This window comes from Marmota monax, unplaced genomic scaffold (genome assembly GCF_021218885.2).
Source record: "Marmota monax isolate L192 unplaced genomic scaffold, Marmota_monax_Labrador192_F-V1.1 WCK01_AAM20220418_F8-fsc00246, whole genome shotgun sequence".
Taxonomy (NCBI): domain Eukaryota; kingdom Metazoa; phylum Chordata; class Mammalia; order Rodentia; family Sciuridae; genus Marmota; species Marmota monax.
In genome coordinates, this window is record NW_026694838.1 from 774504 (window position 1) to 793699 (window position 19196).

The window sequence follows — 19196 nt, forward strand, 5'->3', positions numbered from 1 at the left end:
TAAGGCTCTGGTCTCATTCTTTTACATATGGATAACCATTTTTCCCAGCACAATTTGGTAAAATAGCTGTCCCTTTTCTCTGGTATGTGTGTTTGGCACCTTTGTCAAGGATCAGATGAATGTATCTGTGGGGTTTGTCTCTGTGGCTTTTATTCTGTACCAAATTGGTCTGTATGTTTTTTTAATTAATTGATTTAGTTTAATTAGGTATATATAACAGCAGAATGAATTTTGATTCATTATACACAACTGCAGCACAACTTTACATTTGTATGGTTGTACATGATGTAGCATCACACCACATGTGCAGTCATACATGTATCTAGGGTAATGATGTCATCTCATTCAACCATCTTTCCTGCCCCCATGCTCCCTCTCTTCACTCCCTCCCCTTTGCCCAGTCAATGTTTCTCCATTTTTCCCACACCTCCCAACTCCGTGTTATAGATCAGCCTCCACTTATCAGAGAGAAAATCTGGCCTTTGATTTTTTGGGATTGGCTTACTTCATTTAGCATGATATTCTCCAACTCCATCCATTTACTTGCAAATGCCATAATTTTATTATGATTCTCTCTTAATGCTGACTAACATTCCATTGTGTATATATACCATAGTTTCTTTATCCATTCATCTACTGAAGGGCATCTAGGTTGCTTCCACAATTTAGCTATTGTGAATTGAGCTGTTATGAACATTGATGTGGCTGCATTATTTTATTCTGATTTTAAGTCCTTTAGGTATAGAATGAGGAGTGGGATAGCTGGGTCAAATGGTGGTTCCATTCCAAGTTTTCTGAATCTCCATACTGCTTTCCAGATTGGTTGCACCAATTTGCATTTCCACCAGCAATGTATGAGTGTACCTTTTTTTTCCACATCCTCGCCAACATATATTGTTGTCTGTATTCTTGATAATTGCCATTCTGACTGGCATGAGATGAAATCTTAGAGTAGTTTTGATTTGCATTTCTCTAATTATTAGAGATATTGAATATTTTTCACATAATTGTTGATCGAATGTATATTTTCTTCTGTTCAGCTTCTTAGCCCATTGATTGGTTGGGTTGTTTGTTTGTTTTGGTGTGTTTGTTTTTATGCCAGTACCATGCAGTCTTTGTTACTATAGCTCTGTAGTGTAAATTTTAAAATATGTTTTAGTTGTAGGTGGACTCAATACTTTTATTTTATTTATTTATATGTGGTGCTGAGGATTGAACCCAGGGCCCCACCCATACAAGGTGAGTGCTCTACTGCTGAGCCACAACCCCAGCCACTCTGTAGTATAATTTAAAGTCAGGTATAGTAATATCTCCCATATTGCTTTTTTGGTTTATAATTGTTTTGACTATTCCGGGTCTTTTATTCTTCTGAATAAATTTTAAAACTGTTTTTGTCTTGCTGGGTGAAGAATATCATTGATATTTTAATGGGGATTGCATTGAATTTGTATATTTCTTATGTTACTTTGACTATTTTAACAATATTAATTCTGCCTATCCATGAACATGGGAGGCTTTCCACTTCTTGTGTCTTCTTTAATTTTCAGAGAAATAATTTTCCTGAAACATCCCATGTATTTTAGAATTAGAGCAAGTCTTAGAAGAGTGCAAGTCTATCTAAACAGTCTCCTTGAAGATCCTACAATGGTTGGAAAATAAGAGAGGAACTTTTCTCAACACCAACTGACCAGCTCTTTGGGGGGGGGGGGTAAATATCGTGGCACTTTCTCTTCTTGCAGTATGTGGACCATGAACCCCATACCTGTTGTTCCTATCGTCTTTCTACCACCCACCTGGGCTTAATTAAGCACAGGCACATGCACTCACAGACACACACATTCATCCTACTGCCATCACCACTACCAGTCATAGGAGTATGTTCATGTATTTGAGCATATATGTGCTCTGAGGATAAGAAATGCTGAAACTTAGCAGGAGGGATTTCAAAAGTGCAAGTGAAAGAATTTCACATTCCTAGATTTTATAATTTATAACCCCAGCTGAGATAAACTGGGCTGCTTGCTCCTTAGTAGGTATAACCCCTCTTAACCTGTGAATTCATTGAGTGATTGGATCCAGACACCCTACCTCCCATAGCATGAGTCTACTGAGGTACTCTTTGGTTATTTCAAAGTCACTAAGGGGAAAGAACATGGGAATTGTCACCAACTGAATCACTGGACTTGGGATAGTTCCATGTGTTTGGGAGTGTGCAGGGACTTTGTGTGTTTGTTTCTGATTTTTTTTTTTTTTGTATTAGCACAAGCTCTGGCAGGGAGTTTATCAACAAATGTTTCTTGTGAAGTGATCAAACAAATAAGAATTGGATAAACCACTTTTAATGATGAGGTGGAAATCACTTGGAAGGATTTAGGGGTAAGTCCAGCCTGAGTAGAAATCCAGCTGCGTCTTCCTCTCCTTGGCAAGGTACTTAATCTTGCTGAGCTTGAGTTCTTCTACTTTCAGGACTATGGTAAGGACTAAATAAAAATGAACTTTGTGAAATGGCTAGTTTGTCTTCAGCAGATGTATGTTTAACATCAAATAAATGAACCACTCATGTTTATCATGTTTCCTGAAGAAAGCAAGGTCTTTTATCCTTAAAATCCAATATCTAAACAACGAGAACATTTAATAATGGCTGTGAAGTTTTACATACGGTAGTAAAAACACTTGTGAGATATACACTGAATATTCTAGAATGATAGCAACTGACAAGAGCCGCATATATTATTTACAGACCACTTTTGTACCTTGTACTTTGCTAAGGGGGCCTCATGGATTTTTTTTCTTTTAATCTTTACAATTACCCTATAATGAAGTGAAATTGTGTCTCTTCTTTATGGACAATGAAATTGAGACTTCTATGAATAATCATTTGCTTCATATGTGGCAAATCAAAACTCAAATAGAAGTCTGCCTGACAGCAGGTCCTGAGGTCCCAAGCTTTACTTTGTTTTACACAAAATCCTTGACTCTATGATATAATTCATACAACTATTCAAAAATATAAATATTTTGAATATAATGAAACCACACACACAACCTTTTAATTTTTATTTATATTTCTTAGTTTAAGAATTACACACTAGCCAACATTATTATATATTTACATGCTGAAACTGGCTGCAATAAGTTTAAATTCAAGAAAATAATTCTTATGTGCTATTCATTTATAATCCTCATTTTTTTTTACTATCTCATTTATCCCAGAGATTTTAGTATAGTTCTCTTTTTAGAAAGACATGGAAACAGATGCAGTGATATCCACTTGTGTTTGCATTTTTTAGACATTGGAAATGTGCATTATGTGCATGTTAAGAAAGGCTATAAGGTCATCAGTAAGGCTGATAATCACTACATTGTGAAGAAACTAGAATATCACTTTTTATAAAAGGACAGTTCAGAACTATGCAGGGGCAGTATTTATAACAGAACTATTTAAACACCCATGCAAAGGAAAATTAAAAATGTATGGAATTAATTATAGGCAACTTTGTTTGAGTTAATTAGATTCAAAATTATCATGGCTGAATTCTCATTATTGGACCAAAAAATAAAGTAAGCTGAGGGAACTGTCAACTTGTTTCAACTGGTACAAAGACACAGACATGGAATCAGATTAGAGGTCAATGTGATAGGGGAGTGACATTTGGTTAGGAACTCAAAGAACATAAATTTTGTTTTTCGTCATTTTGGATCATATTTATCTTTATCACAAAAGCACTTCTTGAAGCAAATTAAAATTTGATGTCAGAATTTTTAACATCTACAGCAATGTTCTACTACTTATCATTTTCTAAAAACTAAACTATTTAAGAGCATTGCCCCCCACCCCCACTTTTAAAAATCGTTTCTTTAGGGAAGTATCTTTATTAGTATCCTGCTGACTCCTTACTAGTTTCTACAATCTTTCTAGTGCATTTGGAAAATGTTTTATAAACCTTTGGTGTGAAGCAGTGTCTCCCACCCCCCCATTTCCCCTATTTTTTTTTCCTTTTAAAAAATAATTCTGGAGTCTTTGGTTGAAAGGAACAATACTATCTATGGACAAAAAAGGCTACTGTTTAAAAGAAAAAGAAAAAAAACCTTCTAGTGTGCATTGTGTGTAGCAATTGTCTGGAGCTGTTATGAATAAGCATTTTTATTTTCTGTACTGCCATCAATACAAACTTTCACTTTTTGAAAATTGACATTTAATTTGCAAACTTTGGTTTCTAGTAATCTGACATATTTAAAAAAAACTCTATTAAGATATCAATAATCATTTCTCCTTTTTCCATTTTCCATTTATAAGGCTATCTCTTGGTTGTCAAATTGACTACAGAAAACACTACCGGGTTTTCTCATAGCGCAGGGAGGGTGAGAGGAAGTGAACCAGAGGGGAGTGGAAGATTATGAATGTTTGAGTCTGTGTGTGTGTGTGTGTGTGTGTGTGTGTGGTGTTTGTGTGCGTGCGTGTGCACGCATATGAGATAGCAAACTGAAACCCTTCTGTCTGGGATTCCCAAACCATTTATGCAAAAGGGTGTTTAAATTACTCTGCTGGGGCACTCCAGTAACCGTACATAGTAAATACAAACAAAAAAAAATTTAAAAAAACACAATTATTTGTATCTACTGACTATTCATTTACAGCATGTTTGATTATTTACATAATATTAGAACACATCAACTTAAGCCATAAACAGAATTAGCACTTTGCCTTACCATAAAATACAAATTAGAAGTTAAAAATATTTAAGAAATCTGTTTTAATATTTACACACTCTCAGTGAAAGTCATGGTTGCTCACATAACATGTACTTTGTACACTTAGCAAAATGGCATGATTGCTACAGTTGTATTTTTCCCTAACCAACATGGTGGGTTTAGTTTCATTTTTTTTTCTCCTCCCAGGAGGAATTTTTATGATTTTCCATTTTCTTAAGACATTTTCGCTTTTAAATCACTGATGGACAACATTATTTGTATCCTTAAAAAAGAGCAATTAGACAGGCAATGTGAGAACTAGTTAACTTGGATATTCCGAGGTACAGTACTATTGTAGTGTCAAACTCTGCAAAGGTTCATAAGAACTGTGGGCATTGATGCGCTGATACGAGAAATGCTCAGTACCCTGTATTACTTATTTCAATATGTTGATTGTTGGTTGCTAAATTAAAAATACATATACACTGGTTTGGTGAAGGAAACAAAACGTATTAGCTTATTCCTTTTGTTTTCCAACATATGGATGCATATATATGTATGTATGTTTACATGGATCAATATATACACATATACACATGTAGATATGTTGTAAGACCTGTGTTTGTTGATGTTGTCTTGCTGTTTCTGTTTTTGAATATGAAGTTAATCATAAAACAGGAACACAGTTACCTATAGAAAATGGAAATTGTCTTAGTTGCCAATTTAATGCAGGTCTTGCTCAAAATAAATGTGATTCATTTCTCCATTATGCATTCCACTGCACTTCCTTTATGTGTTGTGCTTTTTTAAGCTGACGATATTTTTGTGTATTCCTAATGCTAGAAGGTAAAGTCTTTTGGTTTACAAATCATCATCATCAGTAGTAGTAGTAATATTTTTACTTAGCACTGCTTTTGAAGAAATGAGTAAAGGTCTAGATGGCACTGCTTGAGTCTTTTCCCCTGTTATTAAATTGCAGTAGAAAGAATTGTAACATTCCTTTGCAAACACAAGATTATGTTGCATGGGTTTTCAATTCTGAAGTGCATTTCAAACCTACTAGCAGTCATGTACAATATATATATACAGGTTGAGATCGAAGATTTCATTTAGACTGTGCATTTTAGAGTCAGATTTCCTATGAATTTCACAAAGATGAGAAAACACCTTAATTGCTGGCTATCTTGCAGTTTTATAATCAAAAGAAAAACTATACATATGTATAAACTGATAGTAATATCATATCAGAATTGCAAAAACACACCTTTGTGGTCCTTTAGTTTAACCACTGGATACCAAGCTGACTGGCTGTCTGGATTTATGAAGCCTAGCACCCTTCCTTGCATTTGATAACTGCATTCAAATTCAACTAAACATATAGCTTAGAATAAATTCTATGTCTACTGTTATTTCTGGACAGGATGAGTCAGTTTTTTTCTATCTATATGTTTACTGAGTGCCAATATATGATTTTCGATCTAGGACACACATTTCAAGGTTCCATCTTCTCTCCTTTACCTAGTTTCGTTACATCGTTGAGAGCAGAAATGAATTCCTGGTCATATGTATTTGAGGCTCATGCTATGAAGATGTATCCCTCCACATTGATTCAGATCGTTGACTTGCCTAGACATCCAAAATTTTGTTGTAATCATGAATGACAATATTAAGAATTTTTATGGCTTTTATGGAAATTGCAAATAAGAGCCCACTTCTAGACTTGGGCTCTGAGTTATGTCTAGAAAAAACTTTCTGAAATGACATTTTAGACTTGTGCCCCTGAGTTATTGATAAGCTCCTTCCTGTTATTTTCTACTCAAACTTTACCCCCTGGCCACAAGGGGCAGGCACTTTTATTAGTGTGACGCCCAAAAAAATGATTGCCTAGGAGAAAGCATGTCCCTGGAGAAACATGAGAAACCTCTACTCTGAGCATACAGGGAAGATCCGTGGTCAGATTCTGCCCAGAGATTATACTCAGAGGTGTTCAAGTATGTAATCAGAAATAAAATCCAGACTTTTCTACACTGGGGAAAATTTTTTTTTATCCCACCTTGGGGCAATTTCAGAAAGTTGAATGACAAACTATTTTTTCTTATGTTGTTGTTCTCTACTAGGTAGAATAGGAGAGCAACAGGACTCTATAATATTCCAAACTACTGAATTAGGAGGGGAAGAAAACATACATTTTATCCACAAGAAAATAACTGGCCTTGGCCCATATGCATAATTAGAAATGTTACTCTGAAAAGAGGATGCTTTTATTTTCTAAGTAGAAACGGCAAAGTCATCTTCTGAGAAAAAGTTCACTCAAATCAAACTTTACATAAAATTAAACAATTCATTATTTTCTACACAAAAAGCAAAATATGAGCCTCACATCGATAGAAATAAAATATTATCAGCCTATTGTCATTTCTGTCCAACATATGAATGCATATGTCCAATTAATACAAAAAGAAACAAATGGCATAATTTAAGGTAGAATAAACCAATATACCATGTCAGCCTAATTATCAGTTATATATTTTTCTGCAATATCAACCAAGGCTCATAACTCTCAACAGATTAATGTGGCTCTAGTATTACCCTATTGTCCACTAGTTTTCATATTTTTCTTGATTAAGCAGATTGCAATATACACAATGGAAGCACCCGTTAAGAAAATCAAATCCAGTGAACCCACAAACTTTTTTCATGCACAAACTCTTTTAAAGTATTGTTTGCTTTCAAAATTATAAAGGTAAACTTCATTGCCCAGATGAAAATAGAGTTCACTCACTCTCCCAAAGGCTTACTGTGCCTGTCTTCTAAGAATATTATCAGAAGTTTGGAAGCAAGAAAATCTGAAGAGGACCATTAATCCTTTAAAGCAATAAACAAATCCTCCTTTTGAAATACCCTATTCAATTCAAAAAATAAACTCATAGGGAAATGTTCCAGAGATACCTGGCACTCTCGAAGGAAGATAACCTATTTGTTAGCCATGTCTGTATTCTATATTCCTGCATGACTCCCAATCTAACCTGAACATCTAAGATACTTCTAGTTCCCCTAACTTTTCTATTTTCTGACTGTATTCTGATTAGATAAATTATAAAAACCTCTTTAGATATGCTGTCAAAATCTTGTGATGTTGGAAAAAAAAAATAATTCTCTCTCTACCCTTTGCCACTGGACACAGTATGTACAGACCAGATGCTGTGGGGCGGTGATAAGGGTTATGCTTTCTTGCTTTAAATTTGTTACAACACTCATTTCTGGAATTTTTGACTCTGCTCTGTGTTGTTAACTTTTTAGCCACCTAGAAAATAGTTTTGTGCAAAATATTTTTTGGGTACTCCCATGTATGATAATGTTCAGAAGAGTCTCTATCTCTAAATGCCAAAATGAAGGATATCCTAGTTGATTCCCCATACTCCATCAAACACAGACAATGACCAAATTGCTGACCAAATCTCTGCCTTGGCCCCAGCCCCCTTGGGCTCCCCACCCTAATCCTGCTCCAACTATATGAGAAGCTACCAGTTCAGTGGTAATTATCTCCCCATGACATCATGATCACCTGAATAACATAGGCACAGACCATCCCAAAGTAACATGTGTGCATGGTACTGCTGATAATGTTTCATGAGCACAGCGCTATTTCAATAGCATGCCAACCTTAAGAATGAACACAGAGAGTGTCTGGATATGACCATATCTTAGGGCAATGACTGACAATGCTATTGAGCCTTTCCAGAATATCTTCTAAATGTTTCCCCTCTGAGTAGCTGCCTACTATGCAGATGAAAACGGAATACTCAAGCTCAATCCTGTCATCATGGGCTCACATCCCTTGCATTTTAACTGGAAAACCACAAGGACCTTAGTGTATTCATTACTTAGAAGAAGCAACCCAAACGGTATGAAATGGACCACAGGATAGGCCAGCAACTAAGGTATTTTAGCATCACTTTTGTCCTGGATTGATGTGTTTTCCAAGTCCTACGTCAGGCTGTACAACTGTTCTGAGGAGGAATCGAGTCCTTGATTCCCATGGGAGGCCACGTTTTAGTTCACATAATAAAGCCAATAGACGATGTTGAAGAAGGAAAAAACCACTGGGAAGAATATGCGGGACCACCTATCTATGGCATTCACGTCAGTCAAGTCGGGGATGGTGATCTTCAGCTGTGAGGCGCGCCTCCGCAGTCGACTTTTCTTTTGCGCCACGTGTCGTTCCAGAGCATTTCGACCAAAACTGTGCCTGGGCAACCCGGCTTTCCGATACTGGATGTTGGAGGCATCGTAGGCCATCATGGTGCTCCTGGGGTCTCCAAGTCCCATCACAGCCTCCGATGTGGCCATTTCGTTTTTGATTTCAAGTGTGCTCAGTAAGATGTTTTCGTGGGGGTCCATCTGCAAGGGAGAAGAATCAGAAAAGACAACTCAAACAATAATAAGCCTTGGTGGGTGCTTACAGTGCAAGGAAATATGATAAGACACACAGTGGGAAAGACAACTGGCTTTGCTATTTCACTGTGGAGTCCAAAGTGTGGCTCTGTCCCCTTAAGCGATTTGAGTTTCAGTTTTCCCATCCATGCAATGGTATAATAATCCAGTCCTGGAGAACTGTGGCAATTATGTAATTTTAGAATGCAGTGCTGTTAGTATCCCTATCATTATTTCTGTTTAGGGTATGCAGATAACTAGAAGGCGGCCTGATATGTTTAAAGAATGTATAGTCTTTATATGAACACATAAAATATTAAACTGTACTTGGTATGAGATAACGTCAGGTAATGAATTACTGGATTATGCTCATAAGTGTTTGTAGATGATTTAATGGCAAAACTAGAAGTAAAAGTAGTGAGTAATTCGTAAGGACATGCTATATATGGCAAGTACTTTTTTGGTGTGATTTCATTTCATTGATACTTTTGAACAACCACAGTAGAGATGTCACCTTAAATTTGCAATGTCAATATAAATAAGTTGAAGGAACCATTTTGAGCAATATAAAACAGGCCACATTTGACTTGCCAGAATATAAGAGAATTCAGAATGAGGAATTTGAAAATGAGAGGCTAACAACTAAACAGAGTTGGAGGTAGAGAGTTTTGAGTCTGGGAAGGGACTGGCTTGAAAGGAAAGAAAGGGGACAGGATTAGAAGAGACAGCAGGCCCAAGTCTGACTGCTCAATTGCATTCTCTTGATTCAGCTCTCTTTAAAAAATTTTTTTCCTTGTAGATGGACACAATACCTTTATTTTATTTATTTATGTGATGCTGAGGATTGAACCCAGTGCCTCATATGTGCTAGACAAGCGCTCTACCACTGAGCCACAATGCCAGACCTGAGTCATCTCTCTTGATGATTTCTTCTTGCAAAGACAAAAGTAAAGGATGAACACTGACATCCTGATTCTCAAATACTGAATTATTATATAATGTTTAGTGCTGTGTTAAGAATGGGGTGCCTTAATTTTAAAAGGGCTCAATTGTTACACATAATAGAATCTAGCCATCTCAAGTTATCATTAATAATAGACTATTACTTATTTTGGTAGACAATAAGAATACAAAAATTTCCATTAAACTTTTTGGATTTACAAAGTAAAGGAAAAAAGTGATAGCCACCAATGACACATGTAAACAAGATTACTCAATTGAAAGATATGATGAATGCTCTAAGCTTCATGAATTATGCAGATGGCAAAAAAGGTTACTAAGATTATATGTTAACAGTTAGCTTTCAAATGGTTTACCGGTCCTGCATTATAAATTAAAATCAAATAGCTTTTGAGAAACAGAAGGTACAAAAATATAGAACATGCTGCTAAGCATTAGCTGACCAATTAGTCTGCCCTTTGATCGGATATTCTGTATGTTTATTTATGGTGGCATTTTGCATAGTAAAAAGACTAAACAGATATACTATTAAAATTATTTTTAAATGTTTTTAAGACTTGGAAACTAAACTCAATATATTTTGAAAGAGATCTGTCAAAGAAAGGTCGATTAATGGTTTTAGTGATGGGTTCCTGCTCCCCAGGGAAGCAAAGAGATATTTAAAGGCTGGTGATATTTTCTAGTTCTTGGCAGCTACAAGAACATACATACTCTTAAAAGGCATTCTTCTCACAACCATACTCTTAAAAGGCATTCTTCTCCCAGTTTACAGGTGAGGGCATTCATCAAACTTCACAGAGTCAGACAGATACTAAATGGAACTGGGACTCAAACCTTGGTCATTAAAACTCAAAGGTGAGAAGCTGGAGGGTGCCATCTTCCAAAACTCAAGAAATGCAAAGCTGGTGAAAATGGGAAACCTATGGCTCATTGATATTTCAATAATGTGCTTATTTTCTGTTCTTCTCTGGGTTATACAGTTTTTTTTTAACCACTTAGAAAATAGTTTTTCAGCAAACATTCTTTTGGCCACAATGCATGAGGACACTCAGGGCTCTCCCCTTCTCAAACACCAGCATGACTGTTTTTTTCACTGAGCAATTATAATAAGAATACGTGACTTGATACCAGAACTGGCTGAGTTAAAAGTCTAAAAAACAGTAACAACCATAATAGAAACTATAGGCAACGGACTACTATGAGGGGAAACTTGTTCTAGGTTTAAAACAAATCATCCTTAGATAGTCCATTTAATCTTACTGAGGTCCCATCTTATTACCTACAGAAATCAAAAGCTGAGTTAGATAATTTCTGAAGCCTTATTGAATTATTTGTCCATTTCACCAATTAACAGGTATTGATTGAAAACCCATGGTGTGCCTGGTACTGTGCCAAATGGTCTAGATGCAGTGTAGGGCAAGTCAGCATGGTGGCTGGGTCCCCATGACAGTAACAGTCTCCAGAAAGAACACCAGCTTTGAGTCAAAAGGTTGTCCTTTGGGGACAACCTTTATTTATTTTTTATTATTTTTTTAATAGTTAACTGTTTTCTTCTTTTAACATCTTTATTTCTATTTATTTTTATGTGTGCTGAAGATCAAACCCAGTGCCTGATACATGCTAGGCAAGAACTCCACCACTGAGCCACAACCCCGGCACCCTGATTTGTTATTTTTGACATTGGAAAAATAAATGCCTCTGAATTTGGGTTTCTTCAACTATATTGGTATCTAAGAACTCCAGAGATTTGGGGAGACTAGCTGAATTAAAGCATGTGAGAAGAACTTGAGACGTTAAAGTACTTTACAAAGTTAACTATTATAACATGTTGTACATGAAGTAGGATATATATATACAGGTCCCAGTGAGATAAAAAGAAAAAAAATGACAATACATAACCAAGCACCCCCCCCCAAAACCACTGCCAAAAGATAAGTGCCTTGCTTTGCAGAGTTACTCCACTATGCACATTGTAAGCTCTCAAAATTTTGTAACCGATCTTGTTATAAAAATGCAATTGACATTGATTGAATGAATAAATTTGACCTTCTGGAAAAAGGTATGGAGAATGGCCTTTCTGTAGGTAAAGGTAATCATGTCATCCCCACTGGAGATCTGGTCAGGGGGAGGTGGGAAGGTGTGGGTGGCAGGGGAGGTGTATTGAATAGTAATATCAATTAATGAGGTGCTGTTACTCTTTGGGGTCAGTCATATCATCATAATACTTCAGCCGTATTATAAGACTTGTATAGACTCAATTAACACCATTAATAGTCAAGGAACAAATTAACCTGAACAAGGAAAGTAACTTTTCCTAGAAAACACCTATCCATGACCATGAAGCTGTGAAGTGGAGAGGGATAAGGTATAACCATCTCCAGGTGTAATTTATCTCTACACAGGGACGGAACAAAGCTGGCTGTAGTTAGTTCGTTAGGCTGCACATCATGGTTAAGGCCCAAGACACTGCTTTGATTATCCCATCCTGCCCCCCCTGAAGGACCAATTTCTCTACTACTTTCACATATTTTCTACAAAGCTTATATTTCACTCCCTCCCTACCCGCCCCCCACACCCAAATAGGTGAATCCCTCCCTGTAAGCCACACTAGAGTGTCCATGTACATCACTCCTGGGCCACCAACACATACTTCCTGGAGGTCTGGCACAGTGACTCAATCAACACCTGGGACTGCACCTGTTGTCTATTAGGTGGGGAATGGAGGATGTGGCTCCAAACAATCTCTGAGTTCTGGATTCAGTCAATGCAGGGTTTGATTCTGGGGTACCAGCCTTGAGACCCTGGGAAAAATCATTCAACCTCTCTGAGCTCTGTTTTCTTAAATGTAGAGTAGGGAAAATACTGATTCCAGTCCACTGGGGTTGTTTGAAGGAAATAAGTAACAGTACATTAAAAAAGTACTTAGCCCTACTTTGCACATAGCAAGAACTGAAAAGACTGTAACTGATCTCTTTATAAAAATGCAACAGATGTTCATTGAATGGCTGCATTTGATCTTCTACTGCCATGTTATTAAATGCCATTGACAGGTAAACAAACCAGAACTTGGAAATCATCATAATTAAAAAAAAAAAATTCTTGTTTCCTTTAGTAGCCTCTGTAAAATGCTGAGAATAATTCTTAATAGCTACTAAACACTGTATGTTTGTGTTACCAAACATAAATGAATTTACTAAATATGATAAATAATTCTAAAACAAATTAATTTTATTTATTTATTATTTTTTGGTGCTAGGGATTGAATACAAGGCCTTGTGCGTGCAAGGCAAGCACTCTTCCAACTGAGCTATATCCCCAGCCCCCCAAATTATTTTTTATTGTGAGGTAAGACAAACTGAAGCTGCATTTCACTTCCTAGGTGGAGAGGGAACAATAGACTGAGAGACAGTACTAGGTGCCCCAAGTTCATAGAGCTCACCCGCTTGATACTGACCCCAGGGGAAAATGCAGCCCAGAGGCCAGGACCCCAGAGAGACATCTCCTGTGCTGGTGAGATACACACACACACACACACACATAAACCCAATATATATATATGTGTACATATATACATATATAAATATTTATAAATATATATGTGTGTATATATACACGCGCATATATATATATATATAAAATTTGGTGAGGTGCTTAACCACTGAGCAACATTCCCAGCCTTTTTGTATTTTATTTTGAGACAGGATCTCACTAAGTTGCTGAGCTGGCTTTGAACTCATGATCCTCCTGCCTCAGCCTCCAGAGCTGCTGGGATTATAGGCATGTGCCACCACAAGCAGCTCAGATCATATTTCTTGATAAGGGCACATATAAGGTCTGTTTCATTTATTGTTGAATCCCCAAGCTTCTGGAATACTCTTAGAAAATAGTAGATGTTCAATAAATAAATATTAATGAATGAAATTAATTATTTTTTTTAACTCTAGTAATTAAATCTCTTTGTGAGGCATCAGTAAGATGGGTTTAAGTTTGCAATCCCAGACTGAAGACTGGAAATTCAGGGGCCTACCTCTTGAGTCCCTTCCCTGCTCTGAGGTTCCTGCCTCTAGTTATACAGTTCTCTTTCTAGAGCAGCATGCTCAGGTACCTGAGATCTGGAAACTTTATTGCCATGGCACCATGAACCACTTCCACAAGAGATGTCCCATTTTTACCCCAGGGAAGAGCAACTAGCAAGTAATATCTAGAAGCTATGACTAAGAACTTATGGACTGAGCCCTTTTATTACCCCAGTACCCTTGTAGGGCAGGCACTAATCCATTTCATGATTGGAAAAAAAGGCACAGAGAGGTTAGGAAACAATACAAGTTCACACAGTGGATAAGTGGGCAGAGGAGGAATTAGAATCAGGTCTTTTTCACTCGGCCATGCTGAGACATGATGGCCCAGACAACCCAGCAGCAGTTCAGAGCTCATAAAAGAAGACCCTTTCCATACATGGCAGGAACTCTCAGCTGAATCTTGCAAATTTTCTTTACAAAGGGATGGTGAGAGTTTGGAATTAAAGGTCACTAAAGGTGAGAACCGGTGTAAAGCCCTGTGGACTTCAGCACTTTCCAGGAAGGAGAGAAGACATCTGGATTCCAGCTGCTCTTTAACCCAACTCCTTCCAAGAGCTGTCTGGGAACCCACAACTTTCCCCTTCTCAGTTCCTGTGGCTCTGGTGGGGCGTTTGCCAACCATAGCTCTCTGGACAGCACCCCTCAGGCAGGGGCACACAAACTTTTCTGAGCCAATAACATACAGGAGCATTCAGATAGACACACCTAAGTGAAGACTCTCAAATACTGTCGCAAGGTGTGCATGTAGAAGCACACGGCCCTGAATCTACACAAGCTACTGAGATAGTTAACTGTGAATGCAGATTCTAACGTAGAACAGAACCAACACAAAAGGGAGCTCACGGCCCAATGCCACCATGTCTCTGCATCTGCTCATGCCTGATTTGGTGACACTGAGCAAGAATATTCTTCCCTTCCTCCTTTTCCTCTTTCCTTCTCTTTCCTCTTCTTCTTCTGCCTCCTCCTCTTCCTTCTTATTCTTTCTCTTGTTCCCCTCCCTTTTTCTGTCCCTCTCTCTTTCTTAAACCATCAAGATTTGGGTTTTATGGGTTCGTTTTTTTTTTGAGACCCAGATAATCTTCATTGAGATATAATTCATCACATTTAATGGTTTCAACAATTCTGTAATATAGGCAAAGCAGGAAAGAAATGAAAGGAATTTCATTTGTATAAGATTTTTTTTCCTTACTCAAATTGGAATGATGGAAAATCCATTAGAGCAATACCATTTTCAGTATGTAGCACAGAGTTGGGCTTCAATATTTTTGGCCGGAACTTAAGAACCCAGGAGTTGCTAGGCTGTTAAACTGACTATACTTTTTAAAAAATTTCTTTGTTTTGTTGTTGTTGTTCTTGTTTTCCCAACAAAAGGTATAAACTACAAAATAGGACGAGGGATGTGGCTCAGTGGTTGAGTGCCCCTGAGTTCAATACCTCCCTGCCACCCCCCGCCAAAAAAGTATAAAGTGTGCTATGCATAAACTTCCCAGATCAAGGGCAAAGATAACAGAGGAGATGGACAGACTTACATGTGGTCTAAGGGACAAGGGTAGAAAGTCTTGTGGGACACTCCTTTAAGTTTATTTATTTTTCATATCTGTCACTGTTTATGTAAAAGGAAAACAACTTTTCATAGCTTCATGTTCAGTTCAATAATAATTACCCTTCCATGGCTTCCACTGAGGCGTCTATTTTTATAAGGTGTTTTTTTTTTTTTTTTTATATGAAGTTAAGACTTTATAAACCTGGCATGCATTCAGTACTCTAAGAGGTGAAAGAAAGACCATTCCTATTTGACAAGGCAGGAAACTGAAGCTCAGAAAAAAAAAAATGAAGTGAATGACTTAAAATTTTACTATTAATAAGTAATAAGAGAAGTGCCTAACAATATTGGGCTGTTTATGACAGTCAATGAAATATGACATGCTGCCTTCAGCTTATCTTAAAAATCCCTGACTTAGTAATGGTTTGGTTGGTGATAGTCTACTGAAGTGGGTCCCAAACTTGAATGTTCATCAGAATCCCCTTGAGGTCTTATTAAAAAAGATCTCTGGTCCCCACTGCCAGGGTTATTGAGTCAGTAAGTCTGGAATGAATTTCAAAAATCTGCATTTTTAACAAGTTTCCAGTAACTCTTGGCTTCTCCTCTAGGGTCCATGCCTGGAAAACCCCTAGTCTACTGAAAAGCAGTACACGGACATGACTTCAAAGAAGGAGCAGCAGAGGCCAAAAAAATAATGTAAAATTGAATACCTCCCAGCTGAAAAGCAGCTTTCCACGAGAACATATGTAGCTGTTGTTTATTATTTACTAGGCATCGTATTAAAGGTTTTATGCAATTATCATTTAGTCCTGATATTGACAATAATCCTATCTAAGAGGTATTACTAATGTCCCCATTTTAAAAATGAGGAGCTTGAGGATTAGGGGTAGTTAGCGATTTGCTCAGAGTTACCCGGTTGGTAAGTAGTGGAGCTGGTACTTAATCTCTTTTTCCCATGGTTCCTGTTCTTAATTACCAGACTATATGACTGGATATCTTGAGACTTTCCTCAGTTAGGAGTTTTGTCTTGGAATACTCTGCAGAATATACTTAAGAAGTGACAAATTTTTAGAAAAAGGAATTTAGCTAATTTTAAAACCGAGCGTGCACACCAACCTGTCTGGTCTTTCTCTTCACTTGAGCAGTGAAGATATTGGAGAAACCATGGATCTGTCCTTATTTTTATGAGGACATAAATGAGAGACAGTTTTCTGATAAATAATCAGAAGGGATACTTGGCCATCTCTACTGTCCTAGAAAACATACCAATATATTTATCAAAAATTTATTTCCTTGGCATTCATTTTCATCTATTCAAAGAGATGTGGAGATTTTGTCGACAGCACTTGAAACAAGAAAGAGGGAAGCAAAGGGAAATGAAATGAAATGGAAGAAAGAGAGATAGCACTGGACAGATTGCTGTTCCTGGGCATAGACTGCCTTGGCATGAGTGCCAGGGCAGACATTGAGTGCATCCTGGGTTCTGCACTAGTTGTTGTCCATGCTCAAGTTTATATATCCATTCCTGACAAAACAGTTTCTTTTTTTTTTCTTTTCTTATGGGGGTGGGGTGGGTATACCAGGGATCAATCTCAGGGCCCTTGACCACTGAGCCATGGCCCCAGCCCCATTTTGCATTTTATTTAGAGACAAGGTCTCACTGAGTTGCTTAGCTCCACACCACTGGCGAGGCTGGCTTTGAACTCGTGATCCTCCTGTCTCAGGCTCCTGAGCTGCTGAGATTATAGGTGTTCACCACCATGCCTAGCTGACAAAATGGTTTTTGATGAGGTTCTATTAAGTTCTCTCCTGATTCCAATTCAACAATGTGCTCTTGAAACTGTGCTTTATCTGGAGTTAATTATGCTTATCAATCAAGAATAAAGTGCTAAGTTTTGGGAAATAGACTGACTAATTCATACCACCATTCCAGAAACTCCTGCAATGATCCCTTGTAAATGAGGGCAGCTTAAACACTAACCAATTCCACTGTTCTACTGCATAGAGGAAGAGACTTCTCTGCTGAATTGACTTATTTTCCAGAAGGACCCATGAATTGATGGTTCTAATAATGGCGAATTCACATTGAATGTTTTAGATTAAGGGGGCTTATGTTTCTTCTTCTTCTCCCCATCCCGACATTTTTCACAATTTGGAAAGAAACATCTTTGGCTAATAGAATTCTGTTTTGCTTTAAAAAGATATTGCATTGACCACCAAAGGGTGGGCCTTATTTTTATACAATAGTCAGTTAATTCCAGGTTTGGTTTCAAGTTTACCACTTCCTTATCTACACCTTTCTCCATGATAGGTATGTGCTCTGAAGGAATGGACTTAGAATAGTCTACGGTCATATACAGAAAAACAGATCATATCCCTCAGTGACCGAAGAGCATCTCAAGCTTATCTTGTAGATGGAGAATGGTACGATTTTAAATCCCAATTCACCTCTCATGTCATCAAAAGAGGAGTGAGAAATTGTGAAAGTCCAAGAAATCCTCACTGTGTGATTTCCAATTACTGTGGGTAGGAGATCTTGTTTTATCGTCTATGAAATGACATTGTGACCTGTGAGACTTGAACTGCTAAGACAATGAACTGCTGACCACATGGGAATATCCAAAGCACTCTTTCCAGAGGAAAAACACTCTGAAACTACCTGGCATGCATTCAGTACTCTAAGAGGTAAAAGAAAGTTCACCCAACAGAATGTGAAACAGAGATTGGAGGACAGCAAGAGAGGCCAACATCTTTGACTCTTTTAAATCCCTGAACCAAAGTGAACAGAGAAATAATAACCCAAACAGAGGGAGTTTACAACTGGAAAGGAAATACGAGAGAATAGCTGAAGTACCCAGGTAGTTGCAGGAGGGTCGTCTTTTGTTTTTTATTTTTTTATTATTGTTGGTGTAGAAGGGTTTCTTTTTCTTTTTACTTTTTTTTTTTTGCTTTTAAAAACAAATTTTAATTGACATACAACAATTTAATGTGTTTGCAGCAATATGGATTACCCTGGAGTAGATTATGTTAAGTGAAATAATCCTGACACAGAAAGACAAGTACCATAATATCTTGGTCATTTCTGGACTCTTATAAAAAGATAGTTATTTTTAATAAAATCAGTAGGAAAAAAAACTGGGACTTTTTTACTCTGATTTTCTTACTTCTATTAGATTTCTGTACAGTGTCTACACTCTCAAAACCAGAGTGTGAGGATGGAGTCAGCATTATCAGCTATCTGTAACAACCATTCCCATCTGTTATGGTGTGGATATGAAGTGTTCCCCAAGAGTCATGTGTGAGACAACCCAAGAATGTTCAGAGGTGAAATGATTATGTTATGAATGGTATAACCCTGTTAATGGATTAATCCACTGATATAAGTTAATGGGTGGTAACTATAGGTAGGTAGGTAGGATGTGGCTGGAGGCAGTAGGTCACTAGGGGGTGTGCCTCTGGTGGTTATATTTTGTCTCTGGTGAGTGGAG

At 37.3% G+C, this 19196-nt stretch overlaps 1 protein-coding gene across 2 annotated transcripts in view; it reads right to left on the reverse strand.

Annotated features, from left to right (window-relative positions):
- Positions 1–3043: 3043 nt before the first annotated feature.
- The window catches only part of Gabrb2 (gamma-aminobutyric acid type A receptor subunit beta2), a 232899-nt gene continuing 216746 nt past the window's right edge, over positions 3044–19196 (reverse strand). For both annotated transcript variants that reach the window (XM_046426269.2, XM_046426267.2), the window contains one exon: positions 3044–9093. In XM_046426269.2, coding sequence (XP_046282225.1) covers positions 8746–9093 — 348 coding nt within the window. In that variant the 3' untranslated portion in view covers positions 3044–8745. The remainder of the gene's footprint in view (positions 9094–19196) is intronic.